This window comes from Caloenas nicobarica, chromosome 7 (assembly GCF_036013445.1).
Source record: "Caloenas nicobarica isolate bCalNic1 chromosome 7, bCalNic1.hap1, whole genome shotgun sequence".
Lineage (NCBI taxonomy): Eukaryota > Metazoa > Chordata > Aves > Columbiformes > Columbidae > Caloenas > Caloenas nicobarica.
Window position 1 is genome coordinate 17,965,245 of NC_088251.1, and position 14,911 is coordinate 17,980,155.

The 14,911-nt window shown below is 44.7% G+C and overlaps 1 protein-coding gene across 1 annotated transcript in view; it reads right to left on the bottom strand.

The window, feature by feature from the left end:
- Positions 1-9,891, bottom strand: part of ALOX5 (arachidonate 5-lipoxygenase) — a 33,039-nt gene extending 23,148 nt beyond the window's left edge. Inside the window, exons 1-3 of the mRNA XM_065639548.1 lie at positions 9,702-9,891; positions 1,732-1,930; positions 1,005-1,086 (exon numbers count right to left, since the gene is read on the bottom strand). Coding sequence (XP_065495620.1) covers positions 1,005-1,086; positions 1,732-1,930; positions 9,702-9,851 — 431 coding nt within the window. The 5' untranslated portion in view covers positions 9,852-9,891. The remainder of the gene's footprint in view (positions 1-1,004; positions 1,087-1,731; positions 1,931-9,701) is intronic.
- Between the last annotated feature and the right edge of the window lie 5,020 nt (positions 9,892-14,911).

Below are 14,911 nucleotides of genomic sequence, written 5' to 3' on the forward strand. Positions count from 1 at the left end.
TGGTCGTGGCACACTTCTTTGCTATCAATGTTCCTGCACTGTGCCTCATTTTTACTTCAAAACAAAAGAAGGTGATTTGTAAAGAATACTATTTCAATGGTATTTCCAAATTGCCTACCTCACACAGATTGTGTTGTGTGTTATCAGTTATGCATCTGAATTGTAAACAGCTATTTCCCTGGAAATGGTTTCACCTTCCTTTTTGCATATGTAAAAAAAATTTTGTGCCACATCTCATTTTGAATGATATTTTCCTCTGCTCTATTTCCCATAATTTGTAAGCAAGATCCTTTCTTAGTCAAATTATATCAACAACACATACACCAAGCTATTCAATTCTGAATGGACCCTCTGTCCTTCTGATCCTTGCTCTCATGATAAGGAGATGCAAATACAAGAAACTTTTGTTATTTTAACAGAGAGTATGTCTCTAGGAAAAGGAAATGTCTAATGCTTTCTAGAGTTACTTGTTGATAAAAGACAGCATTTTCCCATTGTGACCTTAATTAGGAAAAAATGTCTATGACACTATAAAGGTGGGTATCACAACTCTGTTCTGATACCATATTCCAGTCCACTCAAACAGGGCCAGATCTTCCACTGCACTCCAGTGCAGGAAACAACTAAAACTAGCTTGCTGCAGCAGCTAAAAAGCTCCAGTAAGAGCTGACATTTTCAGATCATGTTCCAAAACTGGTGTATTTTTGTAAAAGGCAAATGAAGAGGGCCCACAAAAAAACTGTACCACTGAATTCCCACTTGAGTCTTCCAGATAGGCTTATCTAGGATTCAAGTATCTCAAAATGCTACTCGTGCCAGGATGATCATCACTTAGAGTGAATTCCATCTAAGTAAAAAACATATATGGCTAACATGGTTACTTATGCTTTCTCTTATCCAGTAGTCCAGTAACTAGAGCAACATGATAATCTGAACATACTCTGCCAAACTCCGACCTAATGACAACAGGCCCTGGACCTTCTGGGGAGCTATGGGAAACTCACCGGTACATTTTTTGACGAGTCTCGAGCTCTTTGCGTCTGTGCTGCTTGAGAATCTGGGTCTTGTCATCCCGGGGGAGCTTTGCTGTATAACAGAGGAAAGAAACAGGGTTGTGAGGTTCCTCTACCTATCACTGCCCAGGTCTTGAGGAGGAGAGCCATGCAACTTGCAGCAGTCATATCCATCTCACCCTGCCTTCTCCTGGACTTGACAGCATGCAAAGAGAAGGTGTGAAGAGTGATGCTACTGTTTCAAGTCACTCCTTGCACCTGTTGAGCAGCCTACTTTGGGATTTTATTTCACTCTCAAGAAAACAAGACAATTTACAGGCAATAAATCATGGGACACTTAGGGGCTCAGTATGAAACAAAGAAGGGACGTTAATTCTAGTTGGATCAACAGGGCTTCCAGCAAAGGAGATATGGAGCAGACAAAAATTTGGCATTAAGGTCAGCCTTCAAATTCAAGACCAGTGTAACAAGCCAGCGTAAGGACTCTTCCTTGCATGTGCTTCCCAAAATATCCAACTGAACTGCCAGCCCCAGCCCAACAAGCAGCTCAGAAGGCAGTCCTAGTCAGCAGGAAAAGCCCATTCCCTAGGATACAGAAGGGGACTGACAGTGGGTCCCCATGTGAGAGAGAAGATTGGGAGGTACATGGAGAAAGGGAAAGGAGATGTGAAAGAATTCTGGATATTCTGCAGGAAATCAGGTTTGTTATGGCTCTCACCTCTTCCATCTCGAAGGACAATCTCTTTTTCATCTGTAATCCAACGGTAACATGGGAACTCCAAATAGTCACCCACTGGTGTTTTTACAGTGATGTACTTCAGGTACCAGTCATCTTGGTACCAATATTTTCGTTTCTCAATTTTTATTAGCTGAATTTCTCCAAGGTCTTCTTCCACAGTCACATCATAGGAGTCAACCTGCAGAGCAGAAAATGGTCAATCATCCACTGCACATGCAGGAAGCACAACCAGCACTACACAAGAGTACCTGGTCTTTAGTGATATGGCACGGGTACAACAGAACTTTCCAGCTTCTGGTGGGTGAGAAAAGGAAGACCTATTATTGAACTGCAATGCAATGTAAAGACTACTAAAAGAACAAACAAGAATATGCAAACCACTCCAGAAATTGAGAAACATTTTTTTGTATGCAACCTAAAAATGGTTTTACTCCCTGAAATGTTTGCAAGTTTGAGAAAAACATGCAGACCATGAAACCATTTAGTGCTCTCCTAGCAACAGCTGAAAGAGATATAGTTGGGGCACATCTATTAATGCAGCTGGAGTGGAAAGACAATCATGTGGTTAACACATTAGACTAGGAACCTAAAGACCTGTGTGCATTACTGATATGTGCTTCAGACTAAGGACAGTGCCCAGATCACGTAAATGCCCGTTTGTCCTCTGCTTCCTGTGGCTGGTCTTCTTCAGTTCTCCATTTTTAAAATGAGGACAATGATACATTTCATGTTCGTACAGCTCAGATGTACATAGGAATTTAAGTAGCAAACTAATAACAAGGTTCACAAGAACTTCATCTAGCACTGGAGGTGCTTCATTCCTTCACAGAAAACAAGCCAGTATGTGGAAATGTGGATTAGCTCCTTCCTCACTTAGAAGTTAATTCAAAAGCCTGACTCCTGCAACATGGGACCTCAGCCCCAAATTGCATAGTAGCAGGTCTGTTCAGTCCTTTCCTATGCTAAGGGAGTGGTCACAGGGTCTTTCCACTGAGCTGGTACTGCAGGCTAAGCCCACTCATACCTGCTCCTGCAAGATTGTCTTCACAGTGGCCTAGGGACAGGTCCCTGAAACATTGAGTTATTTGCCATGCAATGATCCAGGCGAGGACCAGACCAGTCCTGGTGCTGCCCCTACACCAGGCTTTCCTGACGTGCAAGGGCTGCAGCTCTGAACCTGGTCAGGCTGAGAAAGTGACTGAATACCACACTTTCCCTTTCTTGACGACTGCACCAGCAGGGCTACAAAAGAAGTAGCAGTGAATATTTTCTTCTCCTTCTGTTTGAATTACAATGGCTTTGACTACCAAGCTCAGCATTTCTTCCATGGGGTAGGTCTATTCTCAGCCCACATATATGATTTGGCTTCCAGGGCCTCATCATCAGATGGCTTGAAACAGATGTATAGCCCCTTGGCTCACCAGGGTGAGTGTATTTGTGAGCACACATAATGACAAACCTTAGCTGCTAAGTGCTCTAGCTGCTCATGTGTGACAAGTGGCCACACTGAAGGCCACAGAGAACTAGTCACCTAGACACAGCAAGATGGCTTTGGCCACCAAGGTCAGGCGTCTGTTCACTGTGTAAATCACCTCTCCCACAACACCGTTTTCAGTGCCGCAGCTACATGGCCAGGCCTGGGAGAAGGACAATTGTGGACGCGGTGCCTCCCTCAGCACTTCTTGTCCATGCTAAGCACCCTCCACTCAGCACAAAGGCTGGTAGGAATGCTGACCTCAGAGCCTTGCTAAATTGCCTAACAGATTTAGGACAGTAAACAGCTATCCCAGAGATGGGTACTTCAGTGCCTTCATGGGGCTAACTTCTGAGGGATGCATGCAGTCTTTTACTGCATGTGGGGACAGCACCCAGTGAATAACAGTTCTGGTGGCTCTTGCACTATTAGGCTATACCAGCATACAAAGAAACAAGTAATCATTTCAAATATAACCAGTAAGATACCATGTGGTGCTAGGCAATGCAGGAGAACAGGAATTGACTCTCACTTTCCAAGAGCGTAAACAGCTCAGGGTAAATGGAAGTGCCAATTGCTCATCATAACAAATCTGAATTGGCTATGGCAACCATGGGAGCAGCAGACGAAGCCTACTCTGCTCATATGATCCTGCTGAGCTTCATCTCGTTACAAGGAGAGACTTAATTCTCTTGTGGTTTTTCTCATCACAGTCAACAATCTTAGAAACCAACCAGCTGCTGCTATCGAAAGGATGAGGTACTGCATCAACATGCTGCAGTGCCTGTAGAACTTCACCTGCCTGCGTGAGCTTTGTCATTTGCCTCCTGACCTAGACACCACACACTGCTTGTTCTTTTCGGGAGCACTTCCTTAGCCTTCCCCAGGCATTTGATATATGCACACTGTTACTGTCTTACTTGCTACTGAAAGGCTAATTCACATAACAACAAAAACTGAAAAATGATGAAAGATTAAACTCCAGGCAGGAGAAAGGAGGAAAAAACCCCCTAATTTTTAAATGCCTCCAGATGGTTTTCATTGTTTAAACTGTTGCAAAAGAAAGATTCATAGCAACCTGCACCCATATGACGGGAAGAACACAAGTAAGAAGGATCGCTTGGCATCCCTTCCTCTCCCAGTTTTAACCCAAGTTTCCCACAGTATTAGATGCAAATACATTTTTCTGTGAGCTATCCATGAATTACCAGCTGTGACAGTCATTTTGGGATGAAGACATCTATCTGTCCACTAAAGTTTGGGATGACAGATCTCAGTTCTCTCGTAACCCATTACATAAAAAGACCAGCTTTCATAAAGTTTGTCACATCTAATTGACTCATAGAAGCCAGAGAAAAATAATAAAAAAAAACCCTTTAGGCTTTGAAGTCCATCCTGCAGACAATGAAATATTGTCCTTGTCTGTCTTTCCCCAAAGATGTTCTTCAATCAACTTTGAAACTGTCAGGCCATGATTGCTACACTGTAACTTATATGAGGCTGTTTCATACTAACGAGGATATAGAAATTTCTTCTAATTTGTAGTCTAATTTAATTTTAGGCTCAAATATTTAAGATGGGCATGGATAGTGCTTATTTTGATTTGCCAAGATTTAACAGACTCATCTTAGTTTGAGCTATATTGTCCCTACACTTATTAAAGCAAAAGACATTGGACTGTTTCTTTTAAAAAGGAAGTCCGCCATGTCTTAAATAAAAATTTGCAATGCTTATGTCAATAGCACACCCATACACACCAGGCAGCAACAAACCACTTCAAAAATAGCATGGCAGTCCTTGGCAAGGTTGGGATTACAGCATCTGTCTGTTAGGATGTGAGCTAAGAGATGAAAATCACAGAGCTGAGATTTCAACCAACATACCAAAATGATGCTTGTCACTTGTCCTTGCATCTCCATAGCAGAAAAGAAATAGCACTTTCTATAAAGCCAATAAAAAAATATTTAGAATGAGTATATTTAAGTTTATGTTGCTGACTCTTCAACACCTCCACCCACCTACATTATCCCAGAAGAGCTACAAGGATAATATGTAAAGGTAAATTAATTCCCTTGATGATTGATGATTTTGAACCAGACATGGAGACTGAAAAATGCTGAGTGGCTTTTCTCAGAAATCACACTAATAGCGCCTTGAGCAACAACTATGACAGTCAGTGACTGTAGGACATACCCCTGTGCTCCTGGTTAAATGAATGGAGATTCCTCCCTCCCACAATGCAAGTTTCCAAGACCACCGTGATCTTTGCCTGTTGCCACATGTCCAATAATCTCAGCTTCAATCTTGTCAATTGGTACAAAGAATTCTGGGTGATAGCTAGAAAATATAGATTACGTTCTCAGATTGTTTCCCATTCTCCAAATCTTCTTTCCAGAAACAGTGCTTGAACCATTTCTATTTCATACCAATTTCCCTGCAACTCCTGTATTTCCTCAACAAAAACAGTGTCAAGAAACTCTTTATCAGGCTCAGGTTTCACACTGAGTCAGTACTTCTGCAATTTTGTATGTCTTTCCAGGACCAGATGCCACTTTGCAGAAGAGTCCCTCATCACAAGCTGTCATACCATTTATCTCAAACTCAGCCACTTCCTGCTTGTGCACCTCTTCATGCAATTACAACACAAAATCAATTGTTTCTTTCGAATTTACCATGATCTTTTTGCATTTGGCAGTCAGGAGCTGGAAGCAGCCACCTTGCAGAGACACAGTCCAAACTAAAACACAAATATACGTGAATTATTACCCATTTGCATTCACCAGTCTAAAGGCATTTTAAACATGTAAAGACTAATGCAATAACCTACAGAGGCAAATAATGAACTGCACCTGGATCAGATTCACTTTGTATTCAGCTATTTGGGATATTTATGCTCCATCTTCTCACTCATTTCCTGTTCCAGGGCTAGTCACATACAGAGAAAGAATAAGATGACCAAAGACGCTCTCTGGATAGGGGAAATGTACAGAGTTATTTTAAGCTCAAGTCCTCATGAAAACCCATTGCTGTCAAGTGATCAGTACAGCACAGAAAATCTGAAATTCGCCTTATTTTCTCATCAACTCCTTGTCATCCAAGATACCTATCTTTCTTTTTTTTTTTAATCATCTCCTTTAAAAGGTTCAGCTAACAACTTCATTTAAAAAAATCCAACTCATTTAGATGTATATATTTCTATAGTTCTTATAATGCCACATCTATATATACATACAACTGAGATTTAAATTAAAAAGCAATGTCAATCAGATCCAAAGAGTTGATAGAAATGTCACATTGACACCCAATTTTTTGGAAGAAACTCATACTTCTAGTAACAATCTCTTTGATAATATTACAAGAGCCCTAAAATAGTTGCACAAGTCACTGTCGATGTACTGCAAAAAGGACACTCAATTAGCCTTAAAGTTCCTGAAGGTTTTTAATCTTTTTATGACCATCTGTCATGTCCCACCCAGAGGTATGGGTGGCAGATGAGGTGACTTAGATTTGTTGATCCCCTTGACTGGAAATGTGTGTATGAGTTACATATGTTCTGTAAACAAAAGTCTTTTATTTTGCAGCTTGGCCCAACTGGCAAATGTTTTGGTGGCAGAAGGAATTACGATATTTAGACTCAGTTGGTAAACATAAAAAGTTTGCAGCACACATGGGGCTGTAAATCTTGTGTTACTATATTACTTATTAAAAAAGAAAGCAAAATAATAGAAGTATAGGAAAGAAAGAAAAGAGAAAGATTTCACCATCCTTTTTGCTCCGCATTGTGTATGATGGGGTTCATAGTCTCGGATCCAGCAATGTGCAGTGTCCTCCAGTGTCTTGTTCAATTCATGCAGTGAGATTGGTGGGTGGAGTGGTCCTCAGGATGGTGGGTGTGCACCACCAGTGCTTGTACAGGTGGGCTTTTTATAGTCCCCTGGATCGCCTGCTCGCATAATCTTTGGTCTTTTGTGCAGGGGTTACTGGGGGGTGACTACGAAAGATGGAAAAGTCCCGAAGGGTCTTGGGCCACCTTGGAGGTTTTTGGCAGTCTGAGGCCTTCTCCCTTAGTGCCATGCTGGGCATATCAGAAGATGGAGCTACGTGCCATTCAACATGTCCCCCATCTCCTGTATCAGCCAGTCACCCAGCCTTCGGCCTGGCCTTCCCCTGTGGCTCATTAGCTTGTCATTGATACATGTATCGCAATTCATCTTATCACAAATTGTCCCATCTCCTGCTGCTAGGGATGTCCCATCTCCCGCAGCTGGATGTTGCAGAACTGGTTTTGCCGCAATGTTTGAGACATTACCCTTTCAGTCTCCGACACCATTGCACTTCTGAAAGTAAGGGCTCCCTCCTGATGTCTCACCCAGCTTTTGCTGCCTCCAAGCCAGCAATGCCAGGGGCTCACCTGAGATGACAACTTTGCTATTGCAGTAAACGTGTGTCAGGTTACAAAGATGGTAGAAGGACCAGGTAAGAACTGACAGCTGGTTGCTCAAGGTTTCTATGGCATTTGTCATACAAGGTCTCCTAGTAAGCACAAGGCGTTCCTGCTGGCTGCACGGTGAGCCAGAGATGCTAAGAGTTTTTACGCAGTTTGGGTTCAGAGTGAGAGAACAGAATTAATGAAGACTACTGGACTGTTCAAACTCCCACAGCATGCTGTTCAAGCAAATTAATCTCGCGCAAAACATAAGCTCTTTCGCTTTGAGGAGAGACTCCTACTGACTAGCCCAATGTTGCAAAAAAGGCGATATAGACAACCTCTCTTTCTATAAGCACAAAGCTGTAAGTGGAAAGAACTGTATTTCGCTTCTGGAAATACTTGTGAGGGCATTTCTTTCAATAAAAGCAAAAAGCAGATGAAGGAGTAACAGGAAGAACACAGAGAACGAAGTGACACCATAACACTTGCTTTGAAACCGCTCGGCACCGACAGGAACTTACCCAAAAGACACTGAGTAAAGAAAAGCAGCTATGGCTTTCTACATCGCCTGTGTCCAGTGCTTGGAATAAGTCAGACAAAAACAATGTCTGAGCAACCATTGTGCAAATCCCTTCGGGTTTTTCCATGTCTCTTTCCCTCAGTCAACATTTGGCATGCAAATCTCCTCCTCAGAACTGGCCCAAGCCCTCATTCATCATATCTAGTAAAACACACAATTTGCATTAATTCAAATGAGACATTGCCAGGATAATGGAACTACAGAGCCTGGCCCAACATCAGAAAAGAAATTGGAAATTAGACAAAGCCTTACAAGAAAATACTGTAAAATTCTTCTCATTCACTGAAAAAAGCACAATTTTTTTGCAAATGTGTTCACAATTTAATTGCTTTGTAGAAAATTATAGAGATGCTATTGAAAGAAACACTAAAGGCAGAACTGTGAAACGAGTTACTACATTTTACAAACCAGCCAACCTGAAAGTCTTTTGGCCTGCTTCAGTTTTTGTTTGTTTGTTTGTTTGTTTCCGTATTGGTATTTTTCTTTTCATCTTTCTTTGCACAGCATATTAGTAAGACTCACAGTATTTTGTGCATGTTACCTGAACGGGTGCCTGGAGAGACACACTGAACTTCCCAAGAAAACATCCTCAAAACCAAAACTTAGTACATCATATTGCAAGTGCCCAATGAGTCAGATACTTCATGGAATACAGAGTTACTTTCATTCACTGCAATAAATACATGCTGAAAAAACTGACTGCATATTTGTAGTAAAAAACACATAACAACTAACAGAAATAGTTTATTTAGATAGGATAAAAAGTCTTCATCTAGATTTAGTTGGGAAACTTTGCACTTGGAAACTAGTTTGGCAAAAAAAGACAGTTGCTGCTTCAGAAAGCTTACGTAGCTAACAATGCATTTTACATAAAATGCTAAGACCTAGGTGAAGACTTTCAAATATACCTAAAAACTACCTTCCTGAGGAGATGCAAGTGCTCCTTTGGGGTGCACACATCCTCTCTTGTACTGCTACTAACACCCATCATTGCTACCTCACCCAGTGGGGTCCAATGCTCGCAGGTACATCTGCTCCTGCTGGACTCTGTCGCACAGCAGTTCAAGAGTTGTTGCTGAGCATATACTTAATGCTCACATCATGGCATTTCCTCCCTGTGACAGGATCCAATCCAACTGGATGTTCAGAGTACTACCAGGCTCTCCATCCCAGCCATCCCTCAAAGACAGTGAAACACTCTTTCGTAGCCCAGGAATAAGAGCAAACTGCCTGGTCACTGGAGACCCTCCTGGTGCTTGTCTTTTTGGTTGGGCAGGGCTGCCGCAGTACAGCCCTGCCGCAGTACCGCGGGGCGCCGGGCCGGGGAAGTGCCCCAGAAGGCTCCACCGTCCCCGGCCGTGCGGGTCCTGCCCGAGGCACCGCGAAGGGAGGTAAGGGACGGCACGGGAGTCCCTCGGGCACTGCCGGGGTAGAGGACTAGGCTCCCCCTGCCCGGCTGGACTCACCGCGCCGCGCTCGAAGTCGTTGTAGAAAGGTTTATCCAGGAGATGCCTTTCGCTGCAGCCCTCAGTGCCCTCCAGGCTCAGGTACACGTAGTCGTCAGTGCCTGCGAACCACTGGCTGCCCGTGGCCACCGTGACCGTGTAGGACGGCATGGTCCCACCAGCGCGGCTCAGCTCAGCTCTGCACGGCCCCACCGACCCTACTGGCCGCTGCTGAGCTGCGCTCCTGCCCTAGCCCGAATCCTTCGCAGCGCCGCCGCCTCCTCCGCCACTGCACAGCGCGGCTCGGCCCTGCCCGCCCCTTCCCAGCGTCCGGCACACCTACCCCGGTACCCTGCACAGCCCTCCCGGCAGCCCCAGGCAGCCTGTGCTGCACAGCTATCCCGGCACAGCTACCCTGCACTGCACCCTTGTACTGGCACAACTGTCCTGCACTGCACCCCTGTCCTGGCACAGCCACCTTGCACTGCACTTGTGTCTCACACACTGCACACAGCCCTCACAGTGCACCTGCCGTCCCACTCTGCCCCAGCTCCACACCAGCACTCTTTGCACACGCCTGCACACAGCACTTTCCTCTTGATATCTTTCCACTGTTGTTGCACAATCCAACACAGCTCTTACAGCCTTGAGCACGCTGCTCTGCAGAGCAATCCTGCTCCTGCCAGGCACAGCTGTGCACAGCTCTGAGTGCCTCACCATCTCTACACTTTCAGGATTTCAGATGCACATCCTCAAACTGCTCTACACTGTGTAACCTCACCTCCTAATCACTCCAGTTTGCAGGCATGCACACTCTCTTCTGTGCCCAAACCTTACCTGTGTACTGCACTGACTCCACACACTACCGCGATCTATCCCACATATACACCTCATATCCCATTCTCTTATTGTCCCGTTACTCACTCTATACTCACACCGTACTGCACCCTCATTATATACACTGAATCTGCAAATCCATGTACAACTCACCCTTTTCTCATGTCTAGACCCCCACATGCACTGTTGCTGGTATGCTTTATTCCCTGCATTCCTCTAAGCCTCTCAAATACCCTGTTGTCTTCGCACAACCGTATGTAACACAAACTGCCAGCATATCTACACATTGGAGCTGTACATAGACAGCCAACCCCCCATTTCCACAAAGCGCTCTAAAAATCCCATGATTTCACAGTTCTCACCCTGAGTATACCAAGCACCAAATATTTGACATAATTAAGATGGTATTATTAAAACAACAGAAGAGCTGGCTGTGCTTCTTCCACAGTCCAACCTGCCTTGGAGAAAATAACCCCATAGCAGTGACACTGCACATTTGGCACTTAAGCATCAAGACTACTAGTGCTGTTCTCCTACGTTATCACCAGGCAAACAAACACCACATGCTATCACCCCTGTTACCTCACTGATCTTCCTTCATGCTGCTGGCAGCAGCAGCTGAACGATACTGTGCTGAAAAGAGCCAGGTTGGGGCTTTTGCAGATCCCACTGTCCTTCCACCATCGCTCTGTGATCAGACTGATCTGCAGGTTTCCTTGCTGTTGGGTGGTTTGCCTGGCTGGTCTCTGTGCTCTTGTGAATTTCTAGTGACAGGTACACAGAGCAAGCTATAAGAAAACCACTTCAGAAGTGCTTTACTCATGGTACACTTGCACTTCAGGTGCTGAGCTCACGACACCTTATACAGTAACCAATTCAGTCATACTTTGGTAGCACTTCCAGTCCAAGGCACTCACTACACATAGTTTGTCTCCTCACATGTGAAGCTGGGCGGGCATTATCAGTCACTGATCTTCAAATACAGAGGAAGATCGATTAAAGTCAACAGTCTGAAGTTACCACTGGCTCTGCCTGTTTCTGTTCTAGTGAACCCAGTTGCAAAGTGCCTCATGTGTCTCTCCAGCATGGTTGCTGCATTTTGGGCTGCTGAGCAACACCACAAGATATGCCTACTGAGTCTCTCCTTCAGCTTCTAAAATTGCAGCTACCCAAGATGCGCTGTGGCCTGCCTTACTTGCACACTGTGGCCGGTGGTGGCCACACAGCAATGGCGATGGCCTGCAATGCTCTGCAACGTTCCTGTTCTTCTTTCACAGAAGTGTGATGCTACTGGGCTATGCTCACCCAGTCAAGTCAGGGAAGGTCTCCTACATCTCCACTGTACAAATAGAGACTCAACCATTTGCTATATTGTGACTGGAATTTCAAGGTTCTCCCATATCTGGGGTAGGTATTTGCATATAGGCATACAAAAAAAATCACTTGGCTCTACTTAAGTGCTCAGCATGAATTTCTAAGTCTGCTACTACTTCTCAAATAACACCCAGAAGTGCAAGATTGCCAGCTGTCGCCTGGCACACCCGAGGCAGCTGATCTGATCTCTCCTCCTGGGATTTAACCAGAAACGGGACATGCGAGAAGCGAGGGCGCCCCCTGCTGGGCCCGGCGGCAGCGAGCGCGGCTGGGTTTGAGCGGGGGCAGCCGCGGGGAGCGGGGCAGCTGCCGGGGGGGAACGCGGGGCTGTCGTGAGTGCAATGTGACCTCCTTTGCCGCCGTGAAAAATAGAATAAAACAAACAAACACACCCCACAACTTTTTTTTTTTTTTTCCTGTTTTACATTCTAAGACAGGACTGCTGTTATGTGGTGTGACGTATCACCTCCTTTGCCAGTGTGAAAAATGCAAAAGGTGTCAGAATAACTGATCTCTAATTGCCATCACTAACTGCCTTCATGCCTGGCAGTCCTTTTGTGTGCAGCTGCTGAGACCCAGTGCTGGTTTCTGGTGCCTGCTTGCAAAACCAGGCAGTCCCATCCAGTCACAGAGCCGATGCAGGCAGCAAGCCTGGGCTTATTTCTCCCCAGGCCACTTACCTGGAGAGCAAGGAACCATTCCCTGCATCGCCTCCACAGCTGAGCCCCTCTGCATCTCACCCTCCACTTGAAGATGGTTTCACAAGGCAGTGATGGAACCTGTGCACTCAGAAGCAAGGAGCTGGGAAACTGGGTCCTTAAAACACGAGCGACTGCTATTTCTGAGCTGAGTGTTAGCGGGGGGCTAGGATAGGCCCCTGCAAGGAGCACATCTACCCTGCCATGGATTTTACAGCTTATTATTCACAACTGTCATTCTCGTAAGCACCACTCAGATTTACTACATGGAAACTCACAGCAGAAGTCAGCTGTTGTTCCTCTCTATCTCCTTGCAACGCCAGTGAAAAACAAGGTTGTTCTGTGATGATGTCACATATCTTACAGCCTTCCTGAGGCTACAGGCAATTTGGGTGGGCAGATGGTTCTCTTGAAATATGCTAATAAAGGACTAGGAATGGGGAGGAATGACACAACATGGCAATTAACAAATGACAGAAGGTATCAGTAGAGCCTATAGAAATTTCCAAGCTACATAAATAATCTAAGGGGCATGGGCTTAATAGCTGAGAACATATGGGTGCTAATTGTGTATTGCTCTATCAGAATGGAAAGAAAAAGGTCCTTGTTCATAGACCTGCCTCTGTCTCAGCTCAGAGGGTCCAGTCCACAGACTGTCTTTGCTTTGCCATCCAGGCAGTGGCAATTCTGACACCAGCTGAATCTCTCACAAACCCTGAATGGAGTTATTATATCAACCCTTATTACAAAATCTTTATCTGTGTAGTGCAAGGGATCATCCGGATTGCAAGGGGCTGTGAGTCTCTGCCTCTGTGGATGTACTACTCTGGCACTTCGCAAGAAAAGGGAAAAAAGGAGGGAGACAGAGAGAAGGCAGCCTGCTTTCAGACTTCTCCACCCCCAATCAGTGCTGGGAGGCTGCACAGGTAATGTTGCTAAAGAGGAGGGGAGAGCAGAGGAACGGGACGGGTAAGTCATGTACTAAGCAAGCACAAGGAATACAGTTGTATTATTGGCTACTCTATTGGTATCATTTGGTACTGCAGAAATTTGAGAACTGCAAAACTAGAATTGCAGTGGAAGACAGAAGACTGGTGCAAAAGTCCCAGGCCACAGCAGCAAAGGTAGAGTATTGACTGAGGTTTGTACAATATCAGCTCTAATCTGAAGCCAGGCAGTTTCAAATTCAACCCTGAAATAATACCTCTAACTTCTACCACAGCTTAATTTGGTCCAGGGCTGCAAGGAAGCTGCTCAGGGGTTTAATTTTCATCTGATTTCTCTGGAGTGCATCAACTGCTTAGGTGTGGCCAAGAATGTAGCATGGTCCAGAAAGCACAGTTTTGGGATGAAATGAACTGTCATCTTGCTGGCATGAGAAATACTAGCTTAGCTAATCCCATGATCAGAATCAGTCCTCTTTTAATGCAGTACTTTCAAGAGCAAGAAGTTAAGCGTAAGAGCAAGACAAGCAGCAAGCCAGACTCCAGAGAGACCTCAGTTTATTCACGGGAAGGGAACAATGGTACATTTTTAATTAGTTTGGGATGGTCAGGGTTAAAGTACATATGAAATACTGCATACACTCTCTAAGACAGCTGCACTTCCTCAGTTGGGATCAAGTCACCAGCCCAAGACATTTCCTATTCTCTCCCAATCACAAGAATAACTGTTTCCCTTGATAAATGAACCTGCTGTCCCCAGCACCAGACCCTACGGCTCTAACAGTGACGAATTCTTCTATGCCGGCCTGGTCTGCCTTGTTTGCAGGTGGCCTTTGAAAAAGAGAGCATCAGAGCAAACCAGCACAGCAAGGAGACCCCAGCAAAAATGACTGGGAGGTTAATTTTGGTGAAGTTTTAACATGTTAGGAATTGCAAGCCTGATTGCTTGAAGCTTCAGGATTTAATGAGCACACCCTGAGTGGTGATCTCCCCGTCTGCTCTGTGCAGCCTCCTGATTGTTTTATTCAGTTATTTCAAACCCTCTGCTGATGTTAAATAAAGCCTTCGAGACAATTTCATTCAGCTCCTTAACACTCTCAAGCAAGATCTCCAGTTTTCAGCTTCCAGTTCCTCTGCCACCAGTTTTGCCTTTTCCCTAGAATATACTTTAAAATAAATAGTATTCTTAAAGCTTGCCATCATTTGACCCCATCTGACCAATATTATATTTCCAATTATTCTACCCTGCATAATACCCTGAACTTACTCCCTGATTCCTTTACCCAGGACTCTAATGACACTTTTTTTTTGAAGCCTCCCCTGCCTCCCTTCTGAATTCTGTTTCCCTCTGCCTCTGTTTAGCCAACATGAATGAACT